Source organism: Euleptes europaea, chromosome 18, assembly GCF_029931775.1.
Source record: "Euleptes europaea isolate rEulEur1 chromosome 18, rEulEur1.hap1, whole genome shotgun sequence".
Classification (NCBI taxonomy): domain Eukaryota; kingdom Metazoa; phylum Chordata; class Lepidosauria; order Squamata; family Sphaerodactylidae; genus Euleptes; species Euleptes europaea.
In genome coordinates, this window is record NC_079329.1 from 15,164,184 (window position 1) to 15,178,730 (window position 14,547).

Sequence of the window (14,547 nt, forward strand, 5' to 3'; positions counted from 1 at the left end):
GTAGCCCAGTTATTTAAAGTGCCACGTGCAAAAAACAATTTGATAGTTATAAATAGCTGGATAAATCCATAAATGTATTTAATCCATTGGGGATGAGAGAGTTAAACATAGATAATGGGCGGTTAACATTAAGTTTACATTACGAAATTTTACCAACTGTAATAGTAAATATGTTATTTATATCGTTAGATGCCCGTGTGGTCTCCCCTATGTGGGCAAAACAAAGAGACCCATTAAAGTTCGAATCCAAGAGCACAGGTCCAGAATTCGGAACCGCAATTTAGAAGCTCCATTAACCGCCCATTATCTAGAAAAAAGGCACCTAGATTCGGAGATGCAATTCTTTGTTGTATGGCAATACAAGGGCAGGTCCTTTTCCACCGTTGATATTGATCGTCTGATGTCTCAACAAGAGTCCCGATTTATATTTATGTTTAACTCTCTCATCCCCAATGGATTAAATACATTTATGGATTTATCCAGCTATTTATAACTATCAAATTGTTTTTTGCACGTGGCACTTTAAATAACTGGGCTACACTTTTAAGGGCATTACGGTAATGAGTTCGCTTGCTCTGAGACCCTATTTAATGACGTGGCTCACTGAATGAATTAGGCGTCTTACTTTTGTCGTCCCAAGAAAGAAGAAATGGCACACTCCTTCAAATTCTGAATGGTATCCTATTTTAACTATTTAACTATTTATTGCGATGTATTTATTGCTATGTATTTATTTATTTATTGGTGCTCTACAACGGATGGGCTGTTATGGAATTATGCATCTCTTCACAGAATATTGCACGGAACTTTCAAAAGGCTTGAGAAAGTCTATACGAAATGGAATTTTACCGGATATCCATTGCTACTCTACTCTTGGTTCCTGGTGCTGCATGAAGTGACTGTTTAGCACACTACAGATTACGAACTGAATCTCGCCGAGCGTTGCCGGCATATCCTTAGAAATTATATTAGTAATTGTTTTGGAACTCTGCTCTAACTGTATTTGTTGTGTTAGAAGTGGCTTTGTTTCTAATGTTCTAATACATTGCTTTAACTGCAAGTTTTGCATTGTGACTGTCCTGATTTGGATATTTTTGTTTAAGTGCCATATTTTGAATTCTAACCTCCTGTAAGCACTTAATAGCTGTTTTTGAATACTACCACCTAGAGGTTGGCAACTTTGGTGGTAAGAGAAATTGAGCCTGAGTCAAAAAGCTGGCTGGATCTAATCCGTGCTGCTACAGCACCAAGTGGCCCTAAGACATAAATGGACATAGGATTACAGAAGCTCTTGCTAGTTATGAAGAAATCAGAAACCCTGCTGACCTAGGAAGGCTAACCCGTGCCCTGATTGGGATAGTTCACGGTCACCTCTAGACTGGATTACTGTAACTCGCTCTACGTAGGGCTGCCCTTGAGACTGACCCGAAGGCTCCAGCTGGTGCAAAACGCTGTGGCGAGGCTCCTCACGGGGTCTTCGCTGCGGCGTCATATAACACCAGTGTTAAAACAACTGCACTGGCTCCAGCTGGAGTATTGGATCAGGTTCAAGGTGCTGGTTTTGACCTTTAGAGCCTTACATGGTTTGGGACCATCGTACCTGCGGGACGCCTCTCCTGGTTTGTCCCCCAGAGAGCCTTACAATCTGTTAACAGTAATCTACTGGTGGTCCCTGGCCCAAAGAATGTGCAGCTGTCCTCAACAAGGGCCAGAGCTTTTTCGGCCCTGGCCCCAGCCTGGTGGAATAGTCTTCCTGGTAACATCAGGGCCCTGCGAGATCTTAAGGAATTCCTCAGGGCCTGTAAAACGGAGCTATTCCGCCAGGCCTATAACTGAGGTCATCTGCAAGAAGAAGATCCATTTTTACTGGCCTCCCCATCCTGCCCCACTCTTGAAATCTGTGGGGGGCTGATCTGCTGACACTTATCTGCTGTGGCACCTAGGTATAGTTATGGCCACCTGAATAGGATTTTAATGTTTACTGGGTTTTTTAAATGTTAATTTTAATGTTTACGGTTTTAAGGAAGTATTTTGGATATTTATGTTTTTAATTGTTGTTACCCACTCTGAGCCCGGTTTGCTGGGGATAAGAGCTGATTATAAATCAGAAATAAATAAATAAATAGTTTCCCCTTGTGTCTTTACCTTCACAGCTGGGTATTCTTTCAAACAGCTTCCCTGATTTTCCACATCATTAATATTTTTTGTAAACCCCACCCCGATGTCCATACTTTATTTTTGTAGCTTTCACACATATTACTGAAATCTTTCATTCTGTCATGTGCCTGGACAGGATGTTTCGGCAGCTGAAAAATAAGATTTTCGAAAAGATTTTCAGAAAATCTTAGGAATGCTGAAATAACCCCCAAAGTCTGTCTGCTTCTCTTGCTGAGAATAATAAAGGCAGAGGACAACCAGGCTCGTGGATTTTAATTTTTAATTGAAAAGACACTCCTGCCTGGGCATCCAGATACACACCAAGATATGACCCTTTGTAGATTTCCTCCAAAGAAGTGGAATCCCTTTTCTTACAAATTGGTGTGACGTACAGACACCCACCCCCATATCTATGTCTGTCTCTGACATGCTAGCAAATAAGGTCCAGACCAAGGCATGACTTTTTCCCCTCTCCTTTCAAAAATCAAAGATTTCTACAAATAAAAACACAGTAGGAAACAAGAAAGAGATGATAATTTATACTGGGAGCCATGGCTGTGTTGTCGTCATCAGAATTAGCACCAAAGGCGGCTGGGATGCCCGGATCATGTTGCAGAGAATCCTACGGAGCAAGCGACACCTTTCCCTTAGCATTTTCCAGAAGGGCAGCGTCCTGGGAAAAGAAATGGGGAAAGGATGGAGACCAGGAGAGAAGCATTGGTCAGCATCATTTCTTCTAGCCGGCTATTTACGGGAGCAGAGAGCAGAAAGGAAACATTTGCCCCGCCCACCAAACGACCAGACATGAAATAATTCAATTTTCCCTGGCAACAAACAGTGCAATCCTATGCCGAGTTACTCTAGTCTTTGACTTCAAAGGGCCGAGTCTCTGAACAAGAGCTGGGAAAAGAACACAGGGTCCGGGCAACAGGAACATTCTGTTATGTGCTCCAAAACAGCAGAAGGTATGGGTTTTGTCCTCCTCAACTGGAAAGGCCTTCGCCTGGCAGGATGGAGCCAAAGGCTTATGTATAATTCACACCAAACCCACACCAAATTTAAAGTGCTGTAACCAGCATAGCCTTCATAAGAACATAAGAGAAGCCATGCTGGATTAGACCAAGGCCCATCGAGTCCAGCAGTCTGTTCACACAGTGGCCAACCAGGTGCCTCTAGGAAGCCACAAACAAGACGACTGCAGCAGCATCCTGCCTGTGTTCCACAGCACCTGATATAATAGGCATGCTCCTCTGATGCTGGAGAGTATAGGTATGCGTCACGACTAGTATCCATTTTGACTAGTAGCTATGGGTAGCCCTCTCCTCCATGAACGTGTCCACTCCCCTCTTAAAGACTTCCAAGTTGGCAGCCATCACCACATCCTGGGGCAGGGAGTACCCCAATTTAACTATGTGTTGTGTGAAGAAATACTTCCTTTTATCTGTTTTGGATCTGTCACCCTCCAGGTTCAGCCGATGACCCCACATTCTAGTATGATGAGAGAGGGAGAAAAGCTGTCAAGGCTTCCCTCAAAGAATCCTGGGAACTACAGGCCTGTGAAGGTTCTCAGACTTCTGTCCGAGATCCTTAATCTCCTTACAGAATCCCAATTCCCAAGGTTCCCTGGGGACAGGCTACAGAGAGGCAATGAGCTGTAATGGTCAGAGGATCAGACCAGGACCAGACAAATCCAGGCCTAAATTATCCACTTGTCCATGAAGCTCATTGGAGAGACCCTGGGCCAGTCACTCTCTCAAGCTTAACCTATCCCACTGCAGGTCACTGTGAGAATAAAATAGGAAGTGTTAGATGCCCTTTTGGAGAAAGGACAGAGTAAAAAACAAACAAAAGTAATGAATCAATATATTTTGAAACTATTTAAGGAAGTGATGAAAATATAGTCACTGATTATACTGTAGAATAAGATAGTGGCTAGAAGAGGTTTTGGTTGATGTGGAAAACAGCCACAATGGTGGAGGACTGGGGAGTCCCTTTCACCCGCCTTACCTCTGTATCCATTCCCCAGAAATCCATTCATTCCATACTTTGATTCCTTCCCTCCTAAAGCAAAGGAGAAAACAAGCCTGGTGAAGCTAACTCCTAAGTAGTCAATCAATCAATCAATCAATCAACCAACCAACCTTTATTGGCATATACTCAGAAACATGACGTAAGCAGTACACAAAATTCACTGTCCGTACATTTTCGATTTAAATATGGTTTAGACTTTAGTCCTAATATTGACAACTTCCATCAAAACATCCGCCACCTTTAAAGTGACTTCAGGAATAGTATCATTCAACAAAAACCGGCATACAGAGAATTCTTGGCTAGATTTCATTTTATCAATCAAGGGTAGAATTGCTTTTTTACGAGGACCGTCATGCAGGTGACAATTTATGATTATATGCTGTAGCGTATCGTGTTGACTCAAGCCACGTACACATAATCTTTTCTCTCCTAAGTAGTCCCAGTCTGCTTCTATTATAATTTCTTTTGGTCTACAAGGTCCTTTCCTGTTGAATCCAAAGAAACAAATTCGCCCAATGCATTTGTGTCCTATTTCTTCGCCAATCCCGATACTCATAATCTGCTTTCCAACACAGAGATTTTCTATGGGTGCCATTTAAAAAAACCCCAGAGTGATACTGAAAAGCATATGACCATTTTGTGGGACTACTCACACCGTTGCTTCTAAACACTATTCTAAAGCAGTCCTAAAAATCAGAGGCAGACGGTGGCCTTTTATGCACGGGTTGTTTCCATCCTTATCACCCCACTCCAACTACTTCGGGGCTTTGTTTTCATTATGCGCGTCTTTTCCTACCCGCAGAAGTCACTTCACTCTCTCCCCTCGTTTCCCCGGAGTTTTCTGGATGTTGTTCCTGGCTGCATCCAGAAAACGCAGGGAAAATACGGGGAGAAAGCAAAGTGACTTCTAAAGGTCGGAAAAGACGTGCACAATGAAAACAAAGCCCCGAAGTAGTCGGGGGCGGGGGGGGGGAGATCGCCACGGAAACAACCCTTGCATCAAAGTCCTTTGCAAGATAGAGGGCACCCTGCTCCCACTTCACACTAGTGACCTCTTCCCCACTGCCCAAAACAAATCTGGGGTCGCCTACCGTATCCACCTAGTGCTTGCCCGGGGCCCAGCGATGTGCCGTACCCTCCTGGTGCTTGACCAGCCACGAGGGGACCGTATGCACCTGTCAGGCAGAGCGAGAGACCACGCTAAGCATAGCTCAGGCAGCCAGCCCCAGGTTGGAAAGCCCAGCCAGGCCCAGCCAGACAAAGAGACACCCAAAGGGCAGTCCAGTGCCTCCCCCGGCCATTTTTTGCACCCCAAATCTTACCTGCTCCCAAACCGTTAGTTTGGGGATCTCCACCATTCATATATCCCAGACCGTTTCCATTGCCTGCAGAGGGCAGAGAAACCAAGAAATGAAAAGGGAGGAACAAATATAACTAAAAGGAAGCCAGACCCCCCCCCCCCCACACACACACACCAAGCCCCACATTTACGGTCCTCTCCCCATTCCATCTCAGGTTTTAGGAGCGTCCAGAAGTCGTGCCACCTTTCTCCATTCGGGAGGAGGCTCTCTTGTCTGGCTTATTTGGAAAAACACCTCCACCCTAGAAGCTAAGAATGTTAATAAGAACCCTTTTTGAGAAGACCAAAGGTTCATTTAATCCACCACTCTGTTCCCTGCGGTGGCCAGCTAGGTGCTTCCAGGGAGGGGCCGTGGCTCAGTGGTAGAGCATCTGCTTGGCATTCAGAAGGTCCCAGGTTCAATCCCTGGCATCTCCAGTTAAAGGAACCAGGCAAGTAGGTGATGTGAAAGACTTCTGCTTGAGACCCTGGAGAGCCGCTGCCGGTCTCAGTAGACAATATTGACTTTGATGGACCAAGGGTCTGATTCAGTATAAGGCAGCTTCATGTGTTCATGAAGCCACAATCAAGGCTTGAAAGCTGCTGCCTTCCCCTGTTTGTTCTTGGCAACTGCCTCTGGACATGGAGGTTCCATGGCTTAATAGCAGTTGATCACTGTGAGCAGGCTTGAGCAGACAGATTTTCCTAAACAAATAAAACAAGTAGACCGCCATGAACTGGCCTGAAAGACGCTGTCCCTCACTGTATCTCGAGGGAGCAAATACAACCCATCAAGTAACGTGGTTTTTTAAAGAGGGAAATGAAACCTCCCTTGGCTCATCTGACCATGTGCTGAGAGGTTTCACTTCATCAGTGGGTGACCACCACACGAGTTGTGGTTTCAAAACTAGCTTGAGATTCGCCTCCTCCCCTTCTAAACACAAACCTTTTCTATCTCCTCCCGGTCACTGAATGTGTTTATTAGACCTTTATCTCCTGCTTTTCTCCCCAACGGGGACCCAAAGCGGCTTACAACATCCTTCTCCCCTCCTCTGCTTTATTTCCATAACAACACCCCTGTAAGACAGGTGAGGCCGAAGTTGGGCTGAGAGTGAGCAACAAGCCCAAAATCATTTGAAGCATATGAAAACACGTGAAGCTGCCTTCTACTGAATCAGACCCTTGGTCCATCAAAGGCAGTATTGTCTACTCAGACCGACAGCGGCTCTCCGGGGTCTCAGGCGGAGGTCTTTCACATTACCTACTTGCCTGGTCCCTTTTAACTGGAGATGCCGGGGATTGAACCTGGGACCTTATGCATGCCGAGCAGATGCTCTACCACTGAGCCACGGCCCCTCCATAGCAGTGTAGGGACTCCAACCTGGGTCTCCCAGATCCCCGTCTGACACTCTAACCACACTGTCTCTCTTCTCGCCATCTCGCCTTGCTGTCCTGGCAGGTTACAGGCCATAGATCAACTGCCCTGGCCCGCTTGGGTAAAACAGAAACAAAAAAACAAGGAGTCTGTTTCTACCAAGCGAGGTGCCCCAGGCTTCATATCTGCCCAACAGCTTTGACCTACGACTTGGAAGGTTTTTTTATCTATAATCATAGGTTTGTTGGGGAAGAAGAAGAGTTGTTTTTTATACCCTGCTTTTCTCTACCAGGGGTCTCAAAACCTCTCCCCACAACAGACACCTTGTGAGGCTGGTGGGGCTGAGAGAGTTTGGAGAAAGCTGTGACTAGCCCAAGGTCACCCAGCAGGCTACATGTAGAGGAGTGGGGAATCAAACCTGCTTTACCAGATTAGAGTTTGTCATTCATGTGGAAGAGTGAGGAACCAAACTCAGTTCGCCAGGTTAGAGTATGCCGCTCTTAACCACTACACCATGCTGGAAGAGGGGCTAGCTTTGTTTTTCAGGGGTTCCTTTCAATCCAGCTGTGGAGTCATGAGTTACGGTTAGGACTGCCAACTCCCTGAAGAAAAAAATGTCCTCTTCCATTAATAGAAGCTTAGTGGGATGTTATTTACCAAGTAATGCTGTTTACTTCCCTGTAATGAAAAGCTTCATCTGCCTATTTCCACATCTAGGCTCTATAAGGACTGGACATTTTTTCTTCAGCCTTGTTGGCAGCCCTACCTTCAGAAGGGAAGGGTTAAACCTCAGAGATCCTGTCAAACAGCAGCCTAGTCAATTTCATCACAGCTAGGGATGGGGAGGTAGGATAGTCTTTATTCTTAAGGAATGAAATTGACCGACTGCAGGATTGTTGCTGGCCAGCATCTATCTTGTGGCCTAGTCAATTCCACTCTTAAAAGGCTGCCCTTCCCACCTCTGCCAAGGTGAAATGGATTCGCCCAAAAGATGGTTGCTTGCCACCGGGTGGTGTAATCAATTTCATTCTTCAAAGGCTGCCCGGTGCCCGCCCCTTCTCTGCCAAGGTGAAATTGACTATGCCGGCAGCTTGTGGCTCGCTATGACCTGCTTGTCAGGAAGATGTGCAGGAAACTCTTCCAAAGATGATCTAGAGAGAAAATGCTAAGGTAGGACAAGAGAAAGGGTAAGAAGAAGGCACTAGAGCTACCCTTACCATACGGTCCTTGCTCACCCTCAGCACCCAGGCTGGTAGATTGAACACCATAGGGCAGCTGGCTGGGGTCTCCTGCGGGAAGGAAGTTTTTAGTTCCTGTTTGGCAGAGATGTGATGGTGTGCATGGAAGTGTGACCTTGTGGGTTTGTTCTCACCTGCTGCCTAGAAGCTCCATCTAGCTTTCCATTGGGACTGCTGGCTGCTGCCCCCTTATGGCTGTCCACCCCACCCTGTCCAGATTGCCGTTTTGTTTCTTTGACAGCGGCTTTATCTCAGCTGCATGACAGGCAAAAATTCAACAGGCACAGACTGGCCTTTTCTGTTGCTGTACACGATGACTGCTTAGAGGAGAAAGGGGCTGTTTTACTCACATGTACTCTCTATCACTGTCTGGTGGCCAGAACATAGGACTGCGGGCATTTAATTGCTTTGGCCGACCCCCAAAGTGTTTTTATACACCTGAGAATCAGGGACTATTGCCATTTTAGGAATTGCAGGTATCCTGAGATAACAGCCCTGATCTATACTAAAGAAGAATTCCAGTTTGGTTTCATCTCCTAGCCTTGAACTATTCTCTATATGTCTCTCTAGTTTAAAGGTCCCCTGTGCAAGCACCGGGTCATTCCTGACCCATGGGGTGATGTCACATCCCGACGTTTCCTAGGCAGACTTTGTTTGCGGTGTGGTTTGCCAGTTCCTTCCCCAGTCATCTTTACTCCCAGCAAGCTGGGTACTCATTTTACCGACCTTGGAAAGATGGAAGGCTGAGTCAACCTTGAGCCGGCTACCTGAAGCCAACTGCCGGGATCGAACTCAGGTCATGAGCAGAGCTTGGACTGCAGTTCTGCAGCTTATCACTCTGTGCCACGGGGCTCCTCATATGTCTCTCTATGGAACACCAAATCACCCAGGAAGATGTAAACACCTTTCTAATATTTATGATTGGATCAAAGAGGGGAGTAAATCAAGAGTTCCCTGCTATTGCCAAAGACTGCAATATCATTTTGCCCATTGCCCTGTTGATATATAAAATATATAGTAGAAATTAGCTCAAGGGTTATCATCTCAGGATTCACAGTTGTATATAAACATTTAGTTTAAGGGTCCTAATTCTTTGCTGTAACATCACCGTAGGGTTAACATCAGCAAATATAATAAACAGGCTGGCCCGCTCCTATGACTTTAGCAACAGCCCCTCTAAAGAAATCAGAATATGAAATTTGTTGCTAATTCCTGCAGATTAAAGGCGAAGGGGCAGGTTAAAAAGTTGGCAGCCCTGTATCAGAGGCACCAGTTAACATTTTTACATCTCTTTTTGACTGTTTTGTACCTTACCATTCTGCCGGGGGGTTAGTAAAATGAATGAGAACTTGGTGGCAGCTGGCCGTTCACCGGCCTTCACGGATCTCTTTGCTGGCTGTTTCGAAAAAACGCCAATGCAACCGTCAGTAAACAGATTTTTAACCCGGCATGCTTTGAATGAAAAGGTTTACTTCTTTTCCCTTGCTGGGTGACTTTGGGCCAGCCACTCTCCCTCAGCTCAACCTACCTCGCAAGGTTGCTGTTTACGAGGACAAAATGGCAGAAAGGAGAATGATGTAAATGCTTTTGGGTCCCCATTGGGCAGAAAGGAGAGGTATAAAACAAGTCAATAAATAAAGACCCTGCTTCCACAATGGGGGGGGGGGGCTCTCTCTCACCTACCATATTTGACTGCGGCTGGGTCTATACTGACTCCACCAGGCCCTCCAGCTTGGCCTGCATATGGGCTCTGAGGAGCGAAGGCATAATAGGAAGAGGGGAAGGGAAGGGGATATTATTAAAGCCCCCCCAATGGAGATCCCTCCATCTTCTCAGATCCAAAGCAAAAAAGACTTGGGAGATCCTGTCTTGGCTAAAAGCAGCTGGGAGCAGACGAACTGAGGTGGGGGGCACAGTTCTTAGTATGGAGGGTTAATGTTTCCACCCTGCACAATTTATCCAAGCCCACTCATTATTTCCGTGAGCTGCTGCATGCCCCCTTCGAGGGTGGGGTGGGAAAAGTACAGATACTTGTACGTGAACTGGGCAGGGGGCCGGGAGGGGGCACAGAGCAGCTGCAAGGTTCTCCTCCTCCCCCCAAGCGCTGCATCCCTTTCATCTGCTTTTCGCTCTCCCTCCCCTTCTCCTACCGGAGAACGGTTCATTCAAAATGTGAATTTACAACCCTGGGCTATGAAAACAAAATTCCCGCATGGAGGCAACCCAGATTCTGCAGCGTCCGTGTGCTATGCAAATCAAGTATATTTGCATAACCTCATTTGCATAACTGGTTCTGCTTCTTGGTAGCCACGCTGAAGAACTCAGGGTCTGGTTCTGTATAAGGCAGCTTAATGTGTTCATGATCACAGTACCTAGTTTGCCTACACATTTTCAAACCCTTCTTCACAGACTTTCCACAAGAGCTAGAGGCTTCAGCTTGTTTTCACACAGACCCTGATATTTTAATTATATTAACTATGGTTATTCATAGGAGTTTGAATCAGCTGTATTCTCTTTCCTCTTTTTTAAATTACCATTGGCATGTGTTACTTTCTCTTTTTTCCCTGTGCATTAACATAGCTCCATGACCCCTTTCAGAGTCGATTATTCATGTACTTATATGCCATGTTAATGATTAGGGGAGGGGCTGTGGCTCAGTGGTACAGCATTTGCTTTGCATGCAGAAGGTCCCAGTCACCGGTATCTCCAGTTAAAGGGACTAGGCAGGTAGGTGATGTGAAAGACCCCTGCCTGAGACCCTGGAGAGCCGCTGCCGGTCTGAGTAGACAATACTGACTTTGCTGGACCAACGGTCTGATTCAGTATAAGGCAGCTTCATGTGTCCATGTGAACCTTAGGAGAGGTGTATTAATAGTGCCCCTCTGAGCTTGTGCAGGGTGTCTTTGGGGAGGGGCTGTGGCTCAGTGGTAGAGCATCTGCTTGGCATGCGGAAGGTCCCAGGTTTAGTCCCCGGCATCTCCAGCTAAAGGGACTAGGGAGGTAGGTGATGTGAAAGACCCCTGCCTGAGACCCTGGAGAGCCACTGCGGGTCTGAGTAGACAATACTAACTTTGCTGGACCAAGGGTCTGATTCAGTATAAGGCAGCTTCGTGTGTTCATGTGATCTAAAATGACAATTTTCCTATGCGTTCATATTCGTCCTACACATTGTCATTTAGAAATATTTGATTTTTAAAGAAGAAATGAAATGCAGAATAAACAGGATGCTCGGTTCAGGTCCTGAAGTGGAATTCTTTTTCTGTTCTTGGACAGAAGGCAAACAGACTGGGCCAAACCCCTCTCCTCCCCGGCTTACCATATCTCCCGTTCCCGTAGTCTCCTGCCAGGCCGGTCGTCTCTGGCTGCTGTGGCTGTCCATTGTATGAGACCTGTCCTGCCCCTATGACAAAAACAAGAATCAGAACAAGGGCAACCAAGAGGGGCTAGCTAGGCAGGAGAGGATCCCCTATGGCAGGGGGCTTCAGCCCCTGGATTGGGACCCTTGGGAGGGCTGCAGTGCCCCACCTGTGGGGTTACAAGTCCTCTAGAACCACTTTTTTGGGGGTTGCTTTTCCTCACCGGAGCTGAATAAAACTTAAGCCCTTTGCACATGGGTTCCTTTGAAAGCTTCAGAAAAAAATTGTTTACCAGTCAAGTTATGCACAAACCCTAGGGCAAGTCGCTGTTTCCCTCAAGGAGCAGCGAGAAGAAGAGTTGGTTTTTATATGTTGATTTTCTCTTCCACTTAAGGAAGAATCAAACCGGCTCACAATCACCTTCCCTCCCCCTCCCCACAACAGACCCCTGTGAGGTAGGTGGGGCTGAGAGAGCACTAAGAGAGCTGTGACTAGCCTAAGGTCGCCCAGCTGCTTCATGTGTAGGACTGGGGAAACCAACCCAGTTCACCAGATTAGCATCCTCGGCTCACATGGAGGAGTGGGGAATCGAACCCCATTCTCCAGATCAGAGTCCACCGCTCCAAACCACCGCTCTTAACCACTACACCATGCTGGCTCTCAGTTACCTCCATATTTGGCAATGGAGGGGTCTCCAGCGGGTCCTCCTAATTGACCACCATATGGAGCTTGGGCACCTGTGGATGAGATACAACCAGAATCTCAAACACGCAGCCTTTACTTGAGAGACCTAAAGAGGCTTGAGGTATGGTTGAGAAATTGCGGTTACTCAGTGGGAATCCAGGGCACCGAAAGTATGCCCAGAGGTACTCTTTTTATCTTTATTTCGCATCTTCCAGGGGTGACTCTTAGAGGGATTGAAAATTAGTTTCGGAACTGAGCTCAGATGAGACGTGGTTTGAAACCAAGAAGGTCTCTGGTTGGATTCCTAACATATCCAGTTAAAAACTCTCAGGCAGCAGCTACTGAGAAAAGCCTTCCTGAAACCCCAGAGAGCTGCTGCCAACCAGAGCAGGCAATTCTGATGTAGATGGATCTACGATAAGACTTGGTTTAAGGAAGCAGAATATGATCTCATAGTCAAACTAAGCCTTCAGCTACTGGGAAAAGCCTTCCCTTGACCCTGGAGAGCTGCTGCCAATCAGAGCAGGCAATTCTGATGTAAAACAAACAAACACGCGAATCTGCCTTATACAGAATCAGACACTTGGTCCATCAAAGTCAGTATTTCTTCTCAGACTGGCAGTGGCTCTCCAGGGTCTTGGGCTGAGGTCTTTCACATCACCTACTTGCCTAGTGCCTTTAACTGGAGATGCCGGGGATTGAACCTGGGACCTTCTGCATGCCAAGCAGAGGCTCTTCCACTGAGCCACAGTCCCTCTCCTGATGTAGATGGATTTATGATAGGACTTGGTATAAGGAAGCAGAATATGATCACATGGTCAAGTTAAGCCTTGAAACCTATATTTCCACCCCCACACAGAGAAACTTCATTCTGAATTCAAGGCACAAAATCCCTTAAACCCTTTCACCTATTTCTAGTATAGCACAATGGACAGCGGCACACGACTTCCAACTGGGGTTGCCAACCTCCAGGTGGGGCCTGGGGTTTTCCTGGAACGGATCTCCTGGAACGGACCTCCAGATTAGAGAGCCATTCCCCTGGATGAAATGGCATCTTCAGAGAGCAGCCTGTATGGTATCACATTCCCACTGAGCTCCCTCCCCTCCCCAGATTCCACCCTCTGCAGGCACCACTCTGAAGCTCAGACGTTTCCCAAGCTAGAATTGGCAACCCACCAAGGAGTTCGTCTAGGTTCCTTGGGGATAGGGTTGCCAACCTCCAGGTACTAGCTGGAGATCTCCCGCTATTACAACTGATCTCCAGTCAATAGAGATCAGTTCACCTGGAGAAAAATGGCCACTTTGGCAATTGGACTCTATGGCATTGAGGCCCCTCCCCTCCCCTCCCAAACCCTCCCCTCCCCAGGCTCTGTCCCAAAAACCTCCCACCGTTGGTGAAGAGGGACCTGGCAGCCCTACTTGGATAAGCAATGAATAGAATCAATCTATTACCATTCCCATATCCTCCCGGCTGAAGCCCAGCACTCGGAAACCCGTTGCCTCCAGCTCCGAAGCCTGTGGGGAGAAATAAACAAAGTTCTTGGTGTTTTTCTTATGGACCAGCTGGACACCGAATCCGCCAGGGCCAAATCTGCTGCCTGCTTCCTCTGTGAAGCAGAGGTAATTCAGGTAAAGAAACGACCTCCCCATATCTCAATATGTTGGCCAACAGCTCCTCCGTGTGGATTTCTCTTTTTATTGCGGCAAATATGTGCAACTGTGGGGGTTACAGCACTTTGTATTCCCAGTGATGTATTAAGAGTTTGAAAATGTTCTAAAAAACATCGCTTTAAAAGGGTTTTTGGATACCACGGCTTATAAATGGTTGGAAGAGTCTTCATAGCTAAAGGGGCCAAACAAAGTGCGAACAGTATTTTTTATAACGTTTTCAAACTCTTAATACATTGGTGGGAATACATAGAAAGTGAGAACAGTATTTTTTATAACGTTTTCAAACTCTTAATACATCACTGGGAATACAAGTGCGGTAACCTGTGATTCCTAGCTGTATTATAACTACCCGTTGCTTTTAAAACTGCTTGCTGCTGAAGCATGCATCCACTACAATAACCTGTGTCAGTTTTGTGAAAATCATACCAGATGAGATACTGATTACATTTTCCACTTATGGAACGGGGAGGGGGGGGTGACTTTTCCCAGTTCTCCCCTACTCCTGCAGACCCCCAATTCAGAGGAGGAAGAAGAGTTGGTTTTTATATGCTGATTTTCTCTCCCCTTTTAAGGAGAATCAAACCGGCTTACAATCACCTTCCCTTTCCCTCCCCACAACAGGCACCCTGTGAGGTTGGTGGGGCTGAGAGAGATCGAAGAGAACTGTAACTAGCCCGAGGTCACCCAGCTGGCTTC

General features: G+C 46.6%; 1 protein-coding gene and 1 long non-coding RNA gene across 2 annotated transcripts in view; both read right to left on the bottom strand.

Moving 5' to 3' along the window:
* Positions 1–5,508: 5,508 nt before the first annotated feature.
* On the bottom strand, positions 5,509–9,893 carry LOC130490960 (uncharacterized). Its single transcript, XR_008933842.1, has 3 exons — positions 9,824–9,893; positions 8,138–8,191; positions 5,509–5,573 (listed from the first exon to the last, which is right to left on the bottom strand). It is a non-coding gene; the product is annotated as an uncharacterized LOC130490960 (long non-coding RNA).
* A 202-nt stretch (positions 9,894–10,095) lies between these two features.
* Positions 10,096–14,547, bottom strand: part of GREP1 (glycine rich extracellular protein 1) — a 49,025-nt gene continuing 44,573 nt past the window's right edge. Inside the window, exons 11-14 of the mRNA XM_056864285.1 lie at positions 13,633–13,695; positions 12,165–12,233; positions 11,457–11,540; positions 10,096–10,286 (exon numbers count right to left, since the gene is read on the bottom strand). Of these exons, the coding sequence (XP_056720263.1) occupies positions 10,096–10,286; positions 11,457–11,540; positions 12,165–12,233; positions 13,633–13,695 (407 nt within the window). The remainder of the gene's footprint in view (positions 10,287–11,456; positions 11,541–12,164; positions 12,234–13,632; positions 13,696–14,547) is intronic.